Source organism: Styela clava, chromosome 11 (assembly GCF_964204865.1).
Source record: "Styela clava chromosome 11, kaStyClav1.hap1.2, whole genome shotgun sequence".
Classification (NCBI taxonomy): domain Eukaryota; kingdom Metazoa; phylum Chordata; class Ascidiacea; order Stolidobranchia; family Styelidae; genus Styela; species Styela clava.
In genome coordinates this window covers 15,741,809-15,764,309 of record NC_135260.1, presented here as the reverse complement: position 1 = coordinate 15,764,309, position 22,501 = coordinate 15,741,809, and the positions used below count along the sequence as shown (strand labels likewise).

The 22,501-nt window shown below is 37.2% G+C and overlaps 2 protein-coding genes across 2 annotated transcripts; both read left to right on the top strand.

The window, feature by feature from the left end:
• Positions 1-9,099: 9,099 nt before the first annotated feature.
• Positions 9,100-10,728, top strand: LOC144429935 (uncharacterized). Its single transcript, XM_078118183.1, has 2 exons — positions 9,100-9,580; positions 9,819-10,728. Exons 1-2 carry the CDS (start codon positions 9,386-9,388, stop codon positions 9,984-9,986), a joined length of 363 nt encoding a protein of 120 aa, XP_077974309.1. The 5' UTR covers positions 9,100-9,385; the 3' UTR covers positions 9,987-10,728.
• Positions 10,729-16,087: 5,359 nt separating this feature from the next.
• Positions 16,088-19,359, top strand: LOC120347525 (equilibrative nucleobase transporter 1-like). Its single transcript, XM_039417542.2, has one exon. The coding sequence runs from the start codon at positions 16,127-16,129 to the stop codon at positions 17,741-17,743; it is 1,617 nt and encodes a 538-aa protein (XP_039273476.2). The 5' UTR covers positions 16,088-16,126; the 3' UTR covers positions 17,744-19,359.
• Positions 19,360-22,501: the final 3,142 nt, after the last annotated feature.

Genomic DNA, 22,501 nt, shown 5'->3' with positions numbered 1-22,501 from the left:
TTAATACCGAGTATGTATTTACAAAACAAAATTGCCCTTATGTTTGTAAGAAATCATATTTATCAATTTAATATTTATCATATTTAAATCATATTTATGAAACATCGACGGGTATTATTTCACGATCCCAGTTTTCCAACTTTTGAATCACGACGGCACTTACAAGATGTTTTACAAAACACTGCTATTATTCTTCAATCAACTCTCCTGTGTACCCATCCCGATGATTGCATCAGTTTCCCGTAATCTGTTGTTTCTAAAACGTTTTGTGCGATGTGAATGACAAAATAGATATAAAGTGTACATATATATAACGAGTAACTGTCAAATTTTTTTCAGCCGGTTCCATCACACAAATGTCATATTTTCAACCGGTTCTGTTACAAAAAGTCATATTTTTTTGGTAATGCTAACCGGTTTGCTGATCTCATAAAACTCCGTGAGACGGTTCTATAGAAGCGGTGCGAATCGGCTGAATCCCACTACGACTCGTAAGCGTATAAAAGAGCAAATATAACCTCACTTAGGTGATGCACATCTACTTGCGAATGTCCAAATAACGTTTCATTGAAAAGTGCCACTCCTCTCCTAGCAATAAAAACGGTTCATAATAGACCTTAGTCATTTAAAACCCATCCTACGCGCAAAAACAAAAATGACGTAAAATTTTTTTTTTAACATTAGCTCTTATAGTAAATGCGATCACCAGAGCAGAAATTTGCATTTTTTGGGGATTTTCCAGCAATATTTTAGTATGGGCGTGTGCAGTTTTGAAGATAGCATATTTTTCAGATAGTTTTCGATATTTTTTATCACAATAAACACGGTCAAGTTTTATGATAATCGTTCATCGAAATTTCAATAGGCGTGGTGTTTTCACTGACGTAACTCTCGCTATACCATGACATTCTGCCAACCTGCTCCAGTACGTGAAATATACGTAAGCGGTAATGTCGCCCCGGGTACTGAAACCGTTGAAGGTTTGTACTACGTTGCGGGTCGACCCCCCCCCCCCCTTTCGAAATGTAAAAAAAATACTCTATCATAGGTAGCAATTTTTCTTAGCTTGAAATGCTTTTCAGATCCCCCATACTACTAAAAACACGCGTATTCCAGCGTTCGATCGGACCCGCTAGCAGTTTCGATCTAACTTGGCAAAAAAAAATTAGACCCCCCCCATTTCAAAATTTCTGGCTACGCCCCTGTATAACAATTCGTAATAAAATGAGTGTCGCAAGAAAGGTAACATAAGGGAAACACGCCGGAAACGTATTTCATTGCCCATCGCACAGTGTCTGGTTTGATTTCAAGTAATATCTGTCACGAAAAAATACAATTTGAAGCGACATTAAACGCGAGATGCGCAAAATACAACGATAATTTTCGGGAATTAACTTTAAAATAACTGAAGGCTTTATATATATCTTCTTTAAAAGAACGCCACCCATGCAACATAAAAATAGTCCGATTAGAACGGTAAACTCTCGTTGTTTATTAAATTTAAAGTAAGTAAACTCGCGATATTTCAATCACTTTTGGGTTTTCTCCGACTTGCGGCCCGCGAGACCTCCTCAAAAGTTTTTGCGGTCCTTCATCCTAGCAACCTTGAACCACTCTGAGGTATAGACTACTAGGTACCGGTAAAATTTCAAACTACAGTTGTAATTTGTATTCTTTGGTATTTCGATTCACGTTGAGACTGAAGGCATGGATCTTCATTGTCACACTCCCTCAGGATTAGAGCTCAACCGATATATCGGCCCGATATTGCGTGTTTGCCGATATATATATCGGCTATATATAACAGTTAAAAAACCTAAAAAGGTTCGTAAAAGTTGTTTTATTTACTGTTGGTTGTGATTATCTTTAATGGATAATACACTTATGTTGTTTATTGTTTTTATAATTAAATTACACATGAGGGGGCACCAAAGTCTGCAGTTCTTAGGGCACCAAAGGGGCTTAATCCACCCCTGCATATAATATCATACTTTAGTGTTGAATATGTTCCCTCCGTGAAGGGCTTCGGTCGTTACACCAGATATCAGAGGGTTTAGCAAATTTGGATGAAAGATTCCTAAATGACTTGTCAAAGCTTACTGAAATACAAAAAAAAAATAGTAAATGAGACTACACACAACTCATCGACATTTCTCTTTGAAATTATGTCAGTCATGAATGAAAGACTAAATAAACTTTCCAATGAGATCTTTCAGAACATCCGTTATATAATGGCTTAGAAGTTACATTGATTTAAAACAACGAATATTACGAATTTGCAACGCGTCAAATTCATGCTTTACCATGGGAGTTCGGGGTGAGAGAGTAGCGTCGTTCTGGGAACTCAGAGTTCAAAGAGTAAAAACAAAATAAACAGATATCTCTACATGCATTAAATAGCAGTTGAAGAATGTTGAACAAATAAGCGTCCTCGTAGGTTGAATGAGGGTATCATATTTTATACATATAATATCATACTTTAGTGTTGACTATGTTCCCTCCATAAAGGTCTTTACACCAGATATCAGAGGGTTGTCGTTGATGCACATAAAAAACACGTAAACATCTATTTTTTTTTGAATGTATTATATATGCTAGGCAATTCTGGGAATGATGTAATAATGAGCCTCCCCATTACAATGTCAAAGTAATAATTTTTCTCCAAAATTTGATATATACCAACACTGAAACTAATTATTGCGTGTGTATAAGAGGCAGCATATTTCGGGGATGTCTTTCAGTCGACAATAAGAACTATTTTCAAATGCAAGCTGACACCCGCAATTAAATTTATGGGGGCAAGGAACAAAATGGAAAACAATGAATGATGAATACTTGGAAAAATCTGTTAGGCTCTGAATATGTGGATGGTGTTATATTGTAAACTGCACAATAAGCTTCATGTGTAGCGTAGTCTATGAAATAATGATTCAAGTTCAGAATATATTCCAATATTTTCAAGTTTCCTCTCAATATTCACTTCAATTTATGCTATTTTGTTCTATTTATTAATTACCAATCTCAACACAACCAAATACTCCAAACAAAACGACAAGCATACAACAAAGCGACAATTACCGGGCAGCACGATGCAAGAAAACAGAATATACACAATAAAAACGGTTCCCGTACATTAGAACCCACGACAATTGCACCTGCATATATTGCACCTATGGAATTTTTTTGTTTTGCGGATATTTGAACCCATACTAACCCTGACCCATGGGTTTTAGACCCCGTATATAGATTGAACCCGCGGATATACACATGGGTTCAAATGTACGGTCACCAATAAAAACACTTTGAACAGTACTGATGATAGCTAATTCCCTGACAACAACCAAAAATACAACGCTAAAATAACTGCAATGTACTAAACAATTATATCAGACTACTGTCTAGCATTAAAACATTCAAAAAATCCCCATCCCGCAGTCACAAAACCACAAACAAACAACCCTGATAACTAGGGTTGGGATTTCGGGACCAGTTTTTGAAATCCGGTATCGGGATATCCCGGGATTACGCTGTATAATCCCGAAATTTTTTGGGATTACGGTAAAAGATTGAAACAACTTGCATGACAAGAAAATCACTTATTTCTTTCATGTAATATCGACGCAGAAATTTTAGAGCATTGGTTCCCAACCTTTATTATGTCACTGCACTCTATTTAGCTCTTTAATTATTCGCGGCACACCTATCACAAAACACGAACATATTCTACCCATAAAGAGTGCGATAGTCGAACGCGAACAAATGGCTAATAGTTACCGGTATTAGAAATTTTTTCTTACATTAACGTAAATGAGAGCGTCTTCGGAGCACCTTACATTATTGTAAAAGTTGCGCGGCCGCACGGGTGATACGTGGTCATCAAACGCTCCGCCGATCACGCGCTTCGGTTTTGCTCGCCCTTCCCTATTCCACGTTACGCCTTTATGATCATCACATGTATTCCCACTTTTTCGCAACCTTATTCATGTTCGTTACAATTCAGTATGTTTCTCCCATTGAATCAATTCAATCATTCAATAATGTTATTGTCGTCAGTTGCGAGAGAAATGAAAGTGGCAAACAAACTTTAATTAGATTATTGTTAGAAAGCGACTAACGAGGTATATCGGGTCGCTTTTACGTACCTACTCCCCAGCGGTTTTCTAATATATATATATACAGTTTCAGTTAGACATTTTCCTAAAATTCAAAATGGTCTCCGATCCATTATTTTTTTGACATGCGATTTGGATTTCTTAGGTCATTTTTACATTATATAAGCTCCATACCATACTGACTAATGGTATCTTAATATTTAATTTAAATATGATAAATCATGACTCTCCCAGCTTCACAGGAACTCCAACAAACCCTGTCATAGAGCATGGAAGGTGCACCGCTCCATATTAGTACATTGAAGAGCGATGGGCTAAGCACACTTTCATCTCATGACGCAAGTGGCTCCAGTATGAATTCCAGCATTTTCAGTTCTGGATCTGATCCGATGTCCATATCAGAATTAGTGGCAACTGTTTTTATTGTGCTTTATTAGGCATGTGCGTGTACTCTATATATTAAGACTAACTTTCTTATAGTTGGAATAAATACAACGAAAGGATTTCATTTTCAGAGTGGAATTCAAGGTCTCCATATGGGACCAAGTCGCAATTCATTATCTGGTCGATCCACTACAATTGTGCCCAGTACTACAGACTGGTGCGATGCGTCCACTCCGCGACAATATTACAACCCCGATGGCGACAATGGCATGATTAACCCGTTCTCCTCAGAGCAACTGTTGGATGTTGCTTCATTATATGGAGTCTCTGACAAAATGGAATATGACGCAAGACTTCATCGTTCCGCTGCTGGTAAAGTTTATTTTATCGATTTTCAAAGCAGAAATATGAATGTTAATTTTATTGCCAGAGCAATCAAAAAGCCCAAGTCTCCTAAATTAGGTCAACAAAATTTTTCTGTAGTTTGATATATGATGAATATCCATCATGATATGATATTTTAAATAAATATTATATAATTGGGAGTTGAATTGTTTTCTTAAAGTTTGATGAGTAAAAATGATGGTGATGATATTATTAATTTCATGTCACTCGCATTACAGTGTCGTGTGAGGCGACCTTTACTTGGAGCGGACATCTTCCTATTCGACTTTACGTTACGCCCACTTATTCACCAAAGGTGTTTCTTGGTGGGGTACCGTGGGACATCACCGAAGGTATGGAAAATATAATATTCTTGTACAAAATGCTTCCATTTCACACAACATAAAAATGAATTGCTATAAGTGTATTGTAAAATCATCTTGCTTTTAGCATCTTGCAGCGTCATTTCAATTGACTTTCAAACCATACGGACTAGTTCGGGTGAAATGGCCAGGAAAAGACACCAAAGGACCTCGCTATCTTCTACGAGGTTGGTTGATATCTGTTATTTCTGAAATCTGAATGTATATCACTTCATATAAAAGTATCTCATTATCTTTTTTCTAGAATGAAATCCCAGTGAAACATCCCTAGAAAACCCTGTGCAGTAGTCCAATTGTCCTTTGATGTCTGAATTGTATGAACAATAAATATGAGGCCTAATAGGTGTTTGAATATATTCAAACAATATGATTTGAATAGGGAGGCGGGAACCCCTGAACTGTATTGGCGGAAACCTAGGGTGCCGCGGCGGCACGGTTGAAAACCAACGCTCTGTATACACCATATGTCCATTAATATTCCTTACAGGCGCTAATTAAAAAGAGTGGCAACAAACATTCATGGCTATGACAGTATTTTCCATCACTCCCATTGTTTTTAAATTTACTCATTGATTGAATAAAAAATTGTGTGCAGCTGGATACGTTTATCTGCTATTTAAAAGTGACAAGTCCATAAAAAGTCTCCTGCATAACTGTACTCGAGATGTCACAACCAACGAATGGTTATTTAGGCTGTCGAGTAGACGCATGCGCAGCAAAGAAGTGCAGGTATATTTTCTTGTCTCCATGTTGTTTAACATTCTAATTGAACTGCACTTACTGTTATTGCGAGTTTCGGTTTTTTTTTTAACCCCATTTTTTGAAAGAACTTTTGTTCGCGCTTTTCTCTTTGCACAAGGCAATGTATAGGTAGCCATTGATATCGAACGATATATTGAAGGAACTCTCCGCAGACTTTGCAGTCGAAGTTATCTTAGCGCACAATTTCATCCATCTCGGTTATGGTTCATTTGGAGGGATTGTTCTTAGTGAGCCCAAAAACGTCGGGTTGTCAGTGAATCGCTGGCGCATAGAGCGAAGTAGTGTTAAAAATATACGAATTTGTGTCTCATTGCTAATGTCGCAAATTCTCCTTTCAAAAAGTATACTATTAAAATTTTGGGAACCATGATTACCACCTGCACTGTAAAAAATATTGAGGGCGATTTACAACCAAACGCGCGGTGGCAGCGATGCCATGCACTTCGTTGTAAACACCATATATATACAACTTCAGATGTATTGGATCGTTGCGAACGGTTGTAATTTTACAACCAAATGTATGTACTATTCAAAAGCAGTGGGTTGGATGTCTCCGATTTTTACAGCCATAGCGATGCTAACCTTAACCACAAGAAAAAGTTGTAAAACTAAACAACATCCGCAAAGTAACTCGATTAACCCTCATGCCACCACCCGAAGAAATGAAATACAATTGAAAAGAAATCACTTTCAATGAAATATGTGATCAAACACAACAACAAAATAGTATCAAATACACTCGAGAAGTGATTGTCTCCGCCAGCAAAATAGTTCATTTCATCTCTTTCAAATAGATGGAAACCATCCAATAGATTCAACATTGCAGTGGCCCCTGTCACTTTTTCTTGCACTTTTTGATTTCACTGGCTGTTTATTTGGCTGGAAAAAAATGGCATAGCTGATATAAAATGCAAACAAGTAGTTGAGTGAGAGGTCAACATATGATATAACTTGATCTGCTGGGGTAAAATGATTATATTAGCAAAGTGGTAGATTTATATTATATTCAATTCTCAGAAGAAGTTAAATTTATTATAGATCCTTTCTGAAGCTCGCAATTATATCTCCAAACAATGAAATACTAATTACTTAATTGAGTAGAGTTTGAGAACCTTATCAATATCAAATAAGGAAATCTCGCGCCACTTGAGCGTAAAGACATGTGACTAAGGTTTGAAAAGGGTATGTTTTTTCGATTTTTCACCTGTTCTGATATATGCAAATTGGGCTCTTTTCAGCAATGGATTCAGCATAATTATAAAATTTTGTTCCCGACGACTCAAGTTGTATTGTCTAGAGTTCAAGAACCTTGTCAATATAAATAATAAAATCTCGTGCCACTTGGGCGGAAAGACATGTGACTAAGATTTGAAAAGTGTATATTTTTTCGATTTTTCACCTATTCCGATATATGCAAAATGGGCTCTTTTCAGCAATGGATTCCCCATAATTATAAAATTTTGTCATATTGTGTAGAGTTTAAGAAGCTTATCAATATCTAATAATAAAATCTCGCGCCACTTGGGCGGAGAGACATGTGACTAAGATTTGAAAAGTGTATGTTTTACGATATTTACTTTTAAAGTAATTACTCGTGCTGTATTTTTTTAGTTTTAAACTCATATTTATAAGTTGTTGTTTGATGATTCGCACTTTACATTTTTTCTGGCACGGTTTTATTATTTAAATTCACAGAAATACCGAATATAACTTTATTTTGGCATTTTTATTTTCATTTGCCTCTTTATTGCGTATGGGAATTTAGTTCCGCCTCCGAATCTGATACGATATTTGAACTTTTCGCTTGGTTGCACACAAAGGTCACCGTGAGAGTCACTTCACAGTGATGTAGACCAGCGGTTCCCAACCTTTCTACCCTAACGGACCGGTAAAATGAAATGTCCTCGCTGACCGGCAAAAAATTAAAGGACCTGAACAAAAAAGATTAACATATATTTGCGTATTATAATGTAATGTCACTCAATATGGTTCTAGACAAAAAAGGCACACTCAAAAACTGGCACCGGGCTCAAAATCCTACTGTGCCTGCTCAAAATACTGGAAAAGATCTCTGCGGCCCATGCTTTTCCCCGCCTCTCGTAACCACCTGAAGAGTCGCAACCAGTGGCGTAGCCAGCCCAAAATTTTTTTTTGGGGGGGAGGGTGGCAAACTTGAAAATTTCAGAAATTATATTGGGTTTAAGACACCCCTTCTTCAAGCGCGAAACAACAACAGTTTATCAGTAAGCAAACTGATTCAACAACTCAGCTGGCTTTTTGTGAATACAAAATCCACCCCCATCAGAGAGTTGGGTGCAAACTAACCAACTGCAAAATCTGTCATCGTCAAGCCATTTTTTGAGAAATTTACGACGACTTTGTCTAACGGTATCCAGAATCGTCACGTTTTTCGGACCATTCGAAGTTAGAAGCCTGTATCTCTCCGCATCGATATGTTTCTTAAGAATAAATCCAAGATCATTTGTTTTCCCTTCTTTGAATCTTAGTTTATCTTCGGGAATAGAAGTAATAGACGTAACGTTAACTGACGTAACCGGTGCATCCGCAGCCTGAGTAGCGCTCATTGATGTTTTTGAGGAAAGCGACTCTTTATTTCGCTGAAAAAAACTATCGCATTTCGCCTGTTTACATTTAGCCGTGGAAGTAATTTGGTCATCAATCCAAGCGTTTCGAATATAAAACCGGCGAGAACAAATCAAACCGAGTAACTGACCGAAAGCTAACGAAACAGTCTTTACCAAACTGCTCATAACAGCGAACGGCCAAGTCTTTGTGACGTAACAAGGACAATCAGCAAGCGTGACGACACAAGATTGCCACAAAACTGGTGGATGGACCTTTTCCCGACATCAAAACATCCGTATTTTCAACCAATCACAGGCGAGCAGATGTAAACAAACATTCTCCGCTGAAAAGTCGCTCAGACAACTTTGGACGCGTTCCGCACAGGTTGCTGGCGGTTTAGGAAGATATTTGTCCTTTTTCTCGCTTTTTTTTCCTCACAAGGCCGCGAGAATTAGAAAGCTGTAATACTGTATGTTACTTGTTGCAAATCACGTTCACGAAATCTATATATCTATACTAAAAGGCTGTACCCGTTGGCGTTGCAGGCACCTTACAGGTACCGGTAACAGGTTACGGTACTGTACAGGTCGCAACTGCTATTTCGAACCAAAAAAATAGTAGACAGTCATGCTGATGCAATCAAGGGTACCGGTAGCCTACCGTATGTCAGTGCGGAAGAATTTGTCTTCGATACGATGTTGCATTTTTATTAAACAGAATCTATTAGTGAATTATTTTAGTAGACTACGGTAACTATGTGTAAACGCTGTGCATATGGTATTTGACGGTCTGACAACCTGTACGGTACGGTACCCCTACCGTTCAAATGGAGTAAGATTTGTGCCTTTTCGGAAGCCACATATTGACTGCCAAAAAGTAATGAGGTGGATAAAGGAATGCAACAGGCCTCACACTCACAGTATATTCAATCTAGGAAAAATCACCAGAAATACCTTCGTGCGTACCAAGGTAGGCCAACATAAATATTGTTTTCGATACCTATGATATATTCAATATGTTAATTCTTATATGAAATAAATTTTAATACAACAATGCGTTCCATCATGCATTTTCATGGAGGCGATGGACCAACTGATGAATACCCTGACCCTATATCAGATTCTTGTCACCCAACAGAAAAGCACCATCGAGTTGTGAGGTAAGGATTACTTATACCATAATTTAACTTTGGATCATACTTTAACAGGATCTGTCACCAGATACTTCATTTGATACAGAGACATGTGAATCTGACGAAAGTGAGAAAGGATTGTCAGGGATCCAACCAGATCTGCCCCCAGACTCTTTAGTTGAAACTACCTCAAGTGCCGCTGATGAAAAAGACAGCGCTTTGTCAGACAGCAGAAAAATGTGAGCAAGCATCATCATCATTTTATTTTGGTTCTCTGGCATAAAACAACACAAAAAGTCAACATACAAACAAATTGCAGAGAAAAGTGGAAGTCGAGCATAACTTAAAATAGATTTCAAAAAGTACTTGACTACCTACCAGAAAAAGAAATAATAATAATAAAAAGGCGCGAAAGAATTAACAAGATTCAGAATCGGAACTGCAACTGCAAAGTCACACCAAGCTGCTCCTGATACCAGAAGTTGGCCCTGCACTTGGTAGTAACTGTGGTGTGTGATGAATATATCCTTATTTTGTTAGGTTGTTTTGCATTTATCACTGTCATATAAATCACAACTTGTTCATAATCACCTGATAACTTTAGAACCGAACCAAGTGGTGGGTGTTTGCCCATCTGACTATGGGCTGACTACATAACAATGAGGTAGTGCCCAGTGAGAGCAATTCTTCCATATTATCGGGGGATGAAACCAGGCAGCTTCAATAAAATACCTCAGACGCTCCATTGCTTCCATGTTTTTTGTTTGTTGTGCCCAAAAGCATATATCTGGTGTGTATTTTTATCCTATACAACACAATATCTGCAAAACTGTATAATTTGTAGTAATTTTCTTGGATTTACTTGCTTGTTCCTTCATCATATATTTTTTATAATCTGTTATATTCTATTTCTACACTGAATGAATAAACTATATTGTAAAACCTATCACATAACAGACTGTTTTTGGTTGAACCGGTATGATTGGAACTCTGGCTCGATCTAACTTTGTGGGATTAGCACCAACTACAGACGACAAAACTGTTGGATCTATTTTGTTCCCTTTATATAGGTGGTTTGTTACCAATGCTGGGGAAGGCTTGTACATGCTTGGCTCAGTGAAAAATCTTTATTCCCCTCAATTTCATCTGTTGGATAGTCTTGGTTAGTCCATTTAAACCATGTTTATCACTATAACATTATTGGTCTTGTAATTTTATGTGGTATATAATCGATCATAATACCTCAATAAACCTGTTGAATCTAATCTTTCAATAGTATATTTGCACCCGTCTTACTGAGCTAATAAATCTGTGTTTCTATGATACGACATAAACTTAAGTGCCCTCACTGTGCCTAGCATGTACAAATTGCATCAAAGACTTGGTGACTATCCAGCGACACCACTATTTGGAGATGATGTGGTGGCAGAGACTCCTGAACTTATCTATAGCACTTGGCTTTGAAATCTAGCGTTGAACCAAGATTGACGACTGAACCATCATAAATGTATCTGAAAAAAATATTCACCTGTTCAAAATTACAGATTTCTGTAGTTTGTGCAATGTTTCCAAGAATGTATCTAAAAGACTTTTTAAACTGCCCCTGCATTTCATTTGTTTCAATACTAAACCCACCAATTCAGCCCTAACTTGGACGCTATCTATCAGTCTATGAACTATGGGATATGGTACCGGTATCGTACCGGTAGTCACGCAGGTCTCCTAGTCCTATCACCACCCTCTGACATTCTTCAACCATATAAGTTTAAATATCACTTTTCAATGAAAAGTTTTGTATCTTTCTCCTGCTGGGGAAAAGAAAAGTTCTTGGAGAACCAAGTCATATCTGAGTGATTACATTTTTGTATGTTAAATAGGCTTTTAGAACTAAGTTAGGTACATTAACGGCAATGTGAAGGCGGAATAACGTTAATAATAGATCACTTGACAATTTGTTATAACTTTAGAAGCACGAAAATACCGCCATCACCAGTGAAATGCCATTCGAAGGCCTTTAAAACGAGCAACGTACCACTCTATCGCCCTGCACAAGCCTGAATATTTGCAATGTTTGTCTGAGCGACCAAAATCATAATAATAAAGGTCAAAGGTCGGGGGAAGGTCCATTAAGAATGGAATTCTCGAACATTTTTTGGGAGGCCATGGCCCCTCTGCCCCCCCCCCCCCTCCCCCTAGCTACGCCTATGGTCGCAACGAGTTCATATCTTACTGAAATATTATACTGTTCTTGACAGTTTTCTGTTTTAAACAAAGAAATATGCGTAACGTTTTATATGGATGGTCATAGTAATCAGGAAAAGCATGCTAAACAGAAAAAGCACTCGTGCCGATTTCTAGGTTTCTGATTTTTTCGAGATTTGATGAAGCGCATCCGCGATGAATCGGAGCCGAAAAAGCGAAAAGTGTGATTACTCGGCGCCAAAATGTCGCGAAAGACGTCGCAATATGACGACGGAAGAAAAATTGCGTAATACTGTAATAAACCAACGCAGCCTCGTTTTTGGTAAAGCGATTGAGACGGCATAAAAACAACGAAATATCTCGCGGACCGGCGGTTGGGAACCACTGGTGTTAGTGGTGTAGGTGTGCTTTATCAGGTCTCTTGTTCCAGCGTCCCTAAAACAAAATAAAACATGTTAAAACAAAAGAAGTGGAAGAAGTACAAAGACATATATAAATATCATTTCAACAGTATAACTCGGAAAAATATGCCTTTTTACAGTTTAATCTCAACAATGTACGAGGTAAGTATAGGGATAGAGGCGGACGTTGTGGATATTTTAGAAGAGAATGTTGTGGGGCGTGTCAACGGCAGGCATGCGGAAGCCAACGAGAGGGTGCAACATGTTTGGGAACAGTTTAAGGAAGGAGAGTTATCTGTGGACTCTCTTCTTCGGAGGTGTTCAAGGATCTACGGGCCGCAGTATTGCAAAGAGTAAGTATGTAACGCAGCAAATTTCCCAAACGTTCAGTATTCAAATAAAATTCAATATTCGTAACGAAAAAGAAAACAAAACCTTCCATCCATTAAATTTCCCCATAACGTTTAGTATTTAAATATCATAATAAATTCATTAATCGTAACAAAAAGTAAACATCTTTTATCTATTCTTCGGCCCAGTTTCTTTGCCAGGCGCAGCGACAGTGCCTATCTGTTCCTGTTTTTTTTCTGCAAAAAGAATTTCAAACTCTATGACTGAAACCGTGCCGTGGTAAGTTGGCTTACAACTAATATCAGTCGGCACTAAGTAAATGCTATGCAACTATTGAGTCTGCGTTTTGCAAAGCAATGTCTTCTCCTCGAGCATCGATATCGCAGAACGATTGCTCGACTAGTGAGGTTGCTCGGTAGTCGAGTTGTCTTTACCTCGAGCATCTATATCGCAGAGCGATTGCTCGACTAGTGAGTTGTCTGACTCTCGTTGCTCGGTAGTCGAGTTGTCTTTACCTCGAGCATCGATGACGTCACGTCGCAGAGCGTTTGCTCGACTGGTGAGTTGACGGGCGACTGCCGTAAGCGAGTTTAGACTACTGCAACCACAGACTACTGAGCTCACATTCATAAATATTTAAGTGTTACTGTGAAGTATAAAGGTTTTAATATATTCAAATGTGCTCATTCAAAACATTAATACCAATAAAGTTCATAAAATTAAACGAACACAGTCCTATAAGTCAACAGTCTAACTTCGCTAACGTTACTCCAATTTCGTCTGTAGACTGTATTTGTATTCATACAACATGATTAAAATAAGCCACTTATACAAATAAAAATGCTTTCTAGAGAATATTTATGTATTTTTCTCAACATTTGAGCACTAAAAATATCAAAAACGCATTTCTATAGACCTAAAACACCACCGTAGAAAATGCGAAAAGACGGACAACTCACCAGGTCTCCAGGTAGTCGAGTTGTCTCTGGTGAGTTGTCCGTGTAGTCGAGTTGTCCGCCTCCCCACATGGCTGACGGACAACTCGACTACACGGACAACTCACCACTCACTCCCCACATGAAGGCATACTGCTGCCTAAATTGCTGGACTGTCTAATGAAATAGCAGAAGTACCGTAATAAATAACCAAGCCATTTCTGAAATGTTGCAATGTTGGGTATAACTGTGTAATAACAGTGTTGGGTATAATGTACAGTACTTACCTTTTAATGAAGCTTGAGATGGTTGAAAAAATAGTGGAGGTTTATGGGGTCTGGTATACCGTAGTTTAGCACCACATGCGCTTCTAGGCTCTGGTATAGTTTAGTACAGTACCGGTAGTACCACATCCACTTTTAGTTGGCCTGGCTGAAAAATTTTTGCATATGTCAATCCCAACCCCCACCTGATACGTCACCGAAAAATTACGTCATTCCGACGTCACAGTGGCGTAATAAGGCTCACCGAAGTATGCGGATGGTCGTACAAAACGCGCAGACGACAAAACGCTTTAGCAAGTTCTTATCGGCGGCGCAGATGCCATTTCGGGCGATCGTAATTATACTTTGGCAATCCCTATGACGTGATGGTGAGGTAATTTTTGGATGGCATAGTCAGGTGAGGGTTAGGAATAACATATGCAAAAATCGTTACCGGTATGCTACGCCCACTGGAAGTACTTGTAGTACTAAACTATACTAGACCCCACTTCTAAGTTGGCCTGGCTCAACAATTTTTGCATATGTCAATCCTAACCCCCACCTGACTATGTCACGGAAAAAATTAGTCATGTCACAGTGGCGTAATAACGCCCACCAATATATGCGGATGGTCGTCCAAAACGCGCATAAGATCACCCGAAATCGAGCAAGCTATTTCTCTCGTTTCATCGTCACAGCGATCACGATAGGAGAGAGATCGCCGGCTTAAGCGAGTTCGTTATCGGGGGCGCAGATGCCATTTCGGGCAATCGTAATTATACTTTGGCACGTAGCATAACGCATTTTGCATATGTTATTCCTAACCCCCACCTGACTATGTCATCCAAAAATTACGTCACTACGACGTCACCATCACGTAATAAGGCTTGCCAAAGTCCAATTACGATTGCCCGAAATGGCATTGCGCCGCCGATAACGAACTATATCTATTATGTCAGATAGAACAGGTGTGTCAAACTCCCGAGCCGCATGCGGCCCCAGAGAACTTCCAATGCGGCCCTCAAACGCTTTACAATAATTGTAATATTTTGTGAGTTTTTTTTATCTAAATGTAATACATTTTTCAAACCTTTTGAAATGAAATTGATTTTTTACACAGAAAACGACAATTTACTGAAATTAGTTTCGAAAATTTTTTTTTGTCCATTTTTGACCCAATTATGAATACACCTCGAGCTAGCAAAAATATAGTTGCAAAAAAACACTTCAGAGATTAAATGAAACGCAAAGTACATGAGGAATGTGGCATTTTTGAAGAAAAGGGGGAGTTGCAATATTTCTCAAAATTGTAAAGCACATTGTTTAATTTGTCACATTTACATCAGTACAATGAAAGAATACAATATAAGTAGACAATATGACAAATTTAAAGATCAACTTCGAACAGAAACATTTTTATGTGTCTGTATAATATTATAATTATACAACTACTTAGTTACTAAAAATCAATATCAATCGTAACTCAAGTGGTATGCCACGTAATGGTTGGAAATGTGTCGGGAAATGTCTGGTCCGGAAAGTCGGTCATTTTTGTTTGTTTACTGATTTATACATGAAATGATAAATGTAGTATTGTAATATTTGTGCAATACTGTAAAATCATTTCAGCCTGATATTATAAAACTGGTGGCACAAAAAGAGATGCCAAACGCCAAGACATATGTAATAAAAAAACATTGAGTTTATTATGTAATATTTTTGAAAATTTTAGGTCATATATTTTGTCATTTTTAGTGAATGTATTATTTTATCCTCATCAAAACTCTGTTCAAAAATCTTTTGGATAGTTGTACATAAAAATTTATGATTTTTTGTAATAAATAGCCTATAGTAAATTGCAATAATAGTGAAATGCAAAAATTAATATGTACGGTAAATGAAATTTAAGAAAATAACAAAACTGTATTTGGCTGTTTAATTGCATCACAATATATGTCACAAACCACACCTATTTAAAAATATGCTTCAAGTATACATTATCAAAAACTGTCTGCATCCCTTTGCACAATTTCCAAAATGCAATGCGGCCCTCGAAAACCCACGAGTTTGACACCCCTGAGATAGATAATTGCCCATATCTATTATTTTATTAGAATCCTTATCTGCTGTTTATCTGATCAAACAACCACCTGACAGAATTGGACTTACTGACTTAGGAGTAATACTTTTTTTTGCTCTATTCATTATAGTTCTGTAGTGAGCTCCATTAAATGGATCTAAAATACTTTCTAGCTTTACTTACTGGCGTACTTGAATGCCTACTATTTTCTGGAATATTATTTGGATGGGCTTCTTTAAATTATGTGCTGCAACAAGATGGATATTTCAGCAACCTTTGTGATGAATCAAATCAAACTTATCCACACAACGTGTCAAAGTCATCCAACAATGTAGTCCCAACAGCAAGTGCTCTCAGCTATAACGCAACCGCATTACTTGATGTTGAAGGAATATCTTCGTATAATGGATTTAACACAACGGAACCCACAAAACAAATTCATGAAGAAAATTTAGGTCAAATCATCACTTGTGATGCTCAATCTGAACAGCTTAATTTAGTCTTTACGATAGCCTCGTCACTACTTTCATTCTCTACATTGATCAATGGATATATATACGATAAATTTGGGACCTGGGTTTCACGAGTGATTTCCATCACCCTTTTTACCATCGGCTGTATATTAATGATAGTATCCAATGTGGAATCGTCTTGGTTGCTTTTCCCAGCTATGACTTGTTTTGCGATCGGTGGAATTCTCATGTTATTGACTAATCTACAGATTGGAAATTTGTTTGGGCGATTCCGATCATCTGTGATCACAATGATGAGTGGTGCTCTGGATTCATCTTCTTTCGTTTTTCTAATGTACAAGATGCTGTATGATGAAGGTGTAAGTTTAAACACGATATTTCATGTCACAGCTTGGTGTACGATTTTCCTTTGGGTGAGAACTTTCATACTGTTACCAAGAAATCACATTCCTTTTCCTATCAAAAAAGATTATCAGTTTGGATTGGCAGATTGTAAATCCAGGAAGAAAGAATTGGAAATAATTGAAATGAAAGAAAATCAAGAAGTTGAAGCACTAACCGAATTGACTAATGAAAATCAGGAATCTACTTTTGCTGGTCCTGCCTCGTTTTATATAAAAAAGGGCTTGTATTGGAGTAATACCATGCATTTTTCACTCCTGCAACTAAGAAACTACTTTTTCATGAGTTCACTGGTAAATTGGCTCACACCCCTCACTGGAGACTCAAACACTCTAAACTCCTACTTGGTAGCATTTGGAACATGTCAGTTGTTTGGTGTTGTGTTTGCCCCATTTAATGGATTGTTAATTGATGCAGCTACTCGAATTCTACGGAAAAATGCTAAATTTCCAGATTTGGTTCCTTTGAAGGCGGTTAGCTTTTCTGCTCTTGCTACCACTCTCCTTGGGACCCTATTCTCTATTGTTATTGTAATACCGTCCTTGCCTTTACAGTATGTGTCGTTCATTCTACAAGTCATATTCAGGTCATTTCTTTATGGTGGGAGCATGAGTTTTATTGCGATTGCATTTCCAGGACAACATTTTGGAAAATTATATGGACTCACAATGTGCGTCGGGGGCTTGTTTGGGTTGCTTCAGTTTCCGTTATTTGCTCTTGTTCTACGCAAAATGGATGGTGATTTTTTCATTATGAATATAATGTTTGTCTTCATTTCTCTTTTAACCCTCTTCCACCCAATGAGGATATATATGTGGTGCAAACATAAGGCTAAAAAGTATGAGAAATCCATTGTAAATAAAACAGAGGAGGAAACTGATAAAAAATCTTAATTACTAGAGATTGACACGTTGAATATATATTGTGACGTACTATAGGGTATTTTGTTACAAACCCAGTTTCAGATTTGAAATGTTAAATACATTAATATTGCTAAGATTTTTTGATAGGTTTTCTCAAAGCCCATATTACATGTATAATTACTTTGTGTTCAGCAACTTTCCTTCTGTCAAGTTTTTTTGTTGAACATAGAAAAACATGAACATGTTAGTAATACTAAATCATAACACTAAGCGTGATGTTATTTTGCTGCTTATTGGCTAAATGCAAAGTTCTAAAGCTACTTTTGTAGTCAACTTTTTTCTGGTACAGAATCTTTACAATTATTTGCTGTTAATTATTTATTTTGATGTAATATATTTGTTTCTTTTAGTAAGAATTACCAGCTTCAAAGTGTGCATGCCTTTTATTTTTTCTAATTTGTACTGCTCTAGCATTAAATTCAAAATCGTACTTTTATATATTTAAAAATATTGCTACAGTTTTCATAATTTTTTGACAGTAATACACATGACACTCAAAATACACAACACTGATATCTGCTAAATTCTAATTGAATACTCAAAAAGACCATATTTTGAACACATGTGCTTCTTTATTTAGTTATTTTTATATTTTTATTGTTGTTAGATTTGATCTTGCACACCTTATTTTGGATATTTACATTTCCTATTTTGTCAGCCAAAAACAACTGCACCAATAAAAATAGCAACAATTTTTTCTTGTTTTTGAAACTTTCCATTCATTTTATTATTTACGTTCCATCCACGAATTTTTAACGTGTTTTTTGAAGAAACCATGCTTTCGCCTCATTAACTGTTATTTGCAGCTTATTGTTAGTTTATTGTTTTTGAGGTGGGGCGCGAGACTTGACAAGTTCCTAAAAAGGGACACGGCTTACAAAGTTTGGAAACCATTGCCCTAGCTAGATGCATTACCAATGTCAACGAAGAGACTATTCTATTTTTATTGTTATGTTTCAATCTTGGCAGTCATATCTTTTCTCTCCTCATATTAATTGTTTTTTACCGTGATATATATAATTTTTTAGGAATATGATAGATCAGGGATGTATTGATATTAATTAGCAGTTGTTTCAGCGACTGAAAATTAGAAAGTGAATAAAAGCTGTAGAAACCATTTGGGAAAATAAAATAAATTTGAAATCATGATTAACATTCCTTTTTTGTTGTAAAAAATGATGTGGCTATGTTGAAAGGATACCACCTTCCGCTTCCAATCGCCATAGATTTTTTTCCTTTTTCATGTGCATAGACTTTAATGCATACTACATGAGAGTTTAGAGACAAATACTCGATGTTTTATATTAATTATTGTACAATGGTTGTTCATTATGTATTCTTCTTCAGTCCTTGAAACTTTGGTATCAAGTTTTTACGTTTTAAGCTAGATACCGCACCAGCCGAGATTTGTTGTGCTGCTAGATTTGGCCTGTACCTTTTTGTTTTTCCTTGTTCTGCTATGAGTTTGTTGTCTTCAATCATATGGTGCTATTTATTTTTTGTTTTTGATGCTTACACTGCAGTGCAAGTGCCTTAATTTTCGTACTAAATTTTCAATGTTCAAAAATATTTCTTTGTCGATGTCATTTGTGAGCGAAAGATCTTTCAGAGCGTGTACCAACGGAAATCCGCTTTTGACAGGAGTCTTTGATGAATGATTTCAACGTCAATGATGTGATGTTTGTGCATAGCACTGCATATCTGTGTGCTGTTCAAAATCAGCAAGTTTTTTAGGAGTAAGCTTCTAGATTTTTTCGCTCCAATTCGCCACACTTTAGTTAACATAAAACCGCTGTGGTTTCACACAGGCCAATAAGTTCGCCGAAGCATTGTTCGAGTTTTTGCATCATATCGCCAGATATTTTCAAAGGAGGGGGTTCTGAAATTTCTATTTGCGAAGTTAGATCGAAACAGTGAGCGGGTCCGGCCGAACGCCATGAAACGTGTGTTTTCATGAGTCTTGAGGGTCTAAAAAGCGTTTCAAGCTACAAAAAATTGGTACGTGTGATACAGAAAGGTGCTTTATTTTTTTACATTTTAAAAGGAAGGAGGAAGAAAAACCTTCCCCTGGCTACACTCCTGTGCATCATCGATTGTAAATGAGCGCATATAAATTTGAATTTACATCATATCATCAAAAGTGGACACTTTATACCAGGTTTGGATTAGGCCATAATTTTATTCCTTGGGTTAGTTCTATTACGAGTTCGGGGACTAGCGAAGTGACTCCAGTGGTATTTGTACCTGAAATTATGGCCTATCCTGGTACACACATACTACGTTCCGGTGTCCGCCATCTTGGTACGCATACTTTAAAAACGTCCTAGCAGGTGAAATAGCGTAAAACTGATTATACAAAAATTGCAACTTTGGAAATCCGAAAAACGATAAGCCGCCTAAAAACGTCGGTAGCTAATTCATTCGTTTATCGTTATTCAATCTGTATTGAAATGCGGATAAAAGCCTTTGTCCACCGTTTCACAGATATAAAGATATCACGTGACTAAACGCCATATTGAGGTTTTCCAGAACGAATGTTGAGAATTTTGAGCAAAGCTGTGCAATGAAATATTCTTTGCCCTAAATTTATCACTTTTATATTTATGTACACTTACTCCCTATCTTTTACTTGTCCGCTTGTTTACTTACTTACTTGTCCATTACTTGTCTTAAAACCCCACGTTATAACGACCTAAAACATTTCGTGCCCATCAGTATGCAGAAAGCATCAACAAGCGCTTTAATTAATAGAAAGCACACCGAAGCGTACGACATCGGTGACGATATGAGTTTCGATGAAGTGGGTTGTTCAAACGTGTAAGCTTGGATATATATTCCTAAGATAATCTAGAGTTAATTTTACTTATTAGTAGGCTGGGTAACAGTAAGGTTTCATGATATATATATATATATATACAACTCTTTCAAACGACGTTCGTCGAACCCCTGGAACAACTTCATCGAAACCCAGGGGTTTGATCGAACTCAGGTTAAGAAACACTGCTCTGTACTATAGGATACATTTTTTGTTCAAGTTCAAATCTTCTGCGATACGGTACCGTTGGGCCACAGTACCGGTGATTTTCAATTTTGCGAAAATGTTTTTTGCGAATTTCTGTATCATGAAATCCAGAGGCACATTCATTGAAATTATTGTCCAAATCTGATTTGTAATGGTTGTTTTTCAACCGTTTTCGAACTTGCATCGCTTTTATCACATTCCTATACGGCTTTTTAGTTCCAGAATCGAAGACAGTACAATCCAGAACTTTTTCAGCATTTAGTCAATCTCGTAAAAATCGCTTATTTTATTACGAATCTCAACAATAGCAGATGTATCAAATTTCTTACAGATTCCCGAACTCAAGTAAGTTTTATACATTTGTGGTAGATTTTCTCCACTAACCAGAAAATCATTGGTAGTGGACTGTAGCAATTCGAGTTTGTTCGATTTCATTCGAAGTGTTTCTATCATTCAGGCTCTTTTCTGGCGACGAATATGTTTCGCTTGTATTGGGTAAATGATGATTTTCATCTGGTCGCTGTGCGGAAGAATTCTTCCCTGCAGATGCGGTAGATTTTTCCTTCGTAGCATTATGGTTCGGCGGTCCATTATCGTTCATGAATTTGATGCTGTTGTCTTTGAATTTATTATTCGGGTAACTATGATTTGTTTCAGAGCTACCTGAATTTCAATTATTCGACTGTTTCTCAGTCAAGTACGATGACATTTGCTTATTTTCTGGCAGTAACTATTTCCCTGAAGCAATTTTGCCTTGACGTTTCGATGTCCGGGGAATAAATTTCCTAGACGATGTTTCGAGACGCGAGCATCATCAAAGTTTTGTCCTAGCAATTTAGCAATAAACGAAATCGAGAGTTTATCATGTCGAAGAAGTACGGTAAATAGCTTTGCCATCTTTTTAGTCCAAGGAAATGTGATTATCAAAAAAAAATAACCAATTCCTGGGCTCTTTGAACAGATTATATAAAAATCCACCAATGTCCTTATCATAAACATGATTCTCCAGTGTGGAATCGCCATGAGGGATTCCGATGCTGCTCGAAAAATTTTGCTCTAAGATAAAGATTGTCTGCCTTCCTCTGATGATTGACTTCAGTGAAGATTAAAACTACAGAAACAAAGTTAACGATGTCTGAAGTTGGGTATATGGCCCACCGACAAAAAATATGGAACACCCTTGGTCTAGATCAGTGGTTCTCAAACCGCGCCCCCTTTTTAAAATTTGTCAAGTCTCGCGGTACACCTCAAAAGTAACTAGCTAACAATAAGCTCTTTTATTCAAAAATGCGTTGGAAATACGTGAATGGAACTTTAATATTGGAAACTCTATAGATAATAAAGATACAAGCACAACAGCTCTCCGCAATCTCTAAGCCAGGTCGGAAACCTACGGCCCGCGGGCCAGATCCGGCCCGCGAAGCTTCACACTGAATTATAGTAATATATTATATTCTTTACGTAACAGAATTTATTGCTAGACACGTGTAGACTGAATTATATTATAACCTAACAAGTATATAGTTCACAATTACTCGTTTAATGAGCCCATAATTTAATTATAATTAGTCAAATGACAACAAAACGCAGAAAAATTGATGCTAAGTGCAAAGGGTTCAATGGCGCCGAAAATATTCAAATGGAATTTTTTGAGATGTAATGCAATGGAGATCTATATTAATCTATATTCTATTCGAGAGATGTAT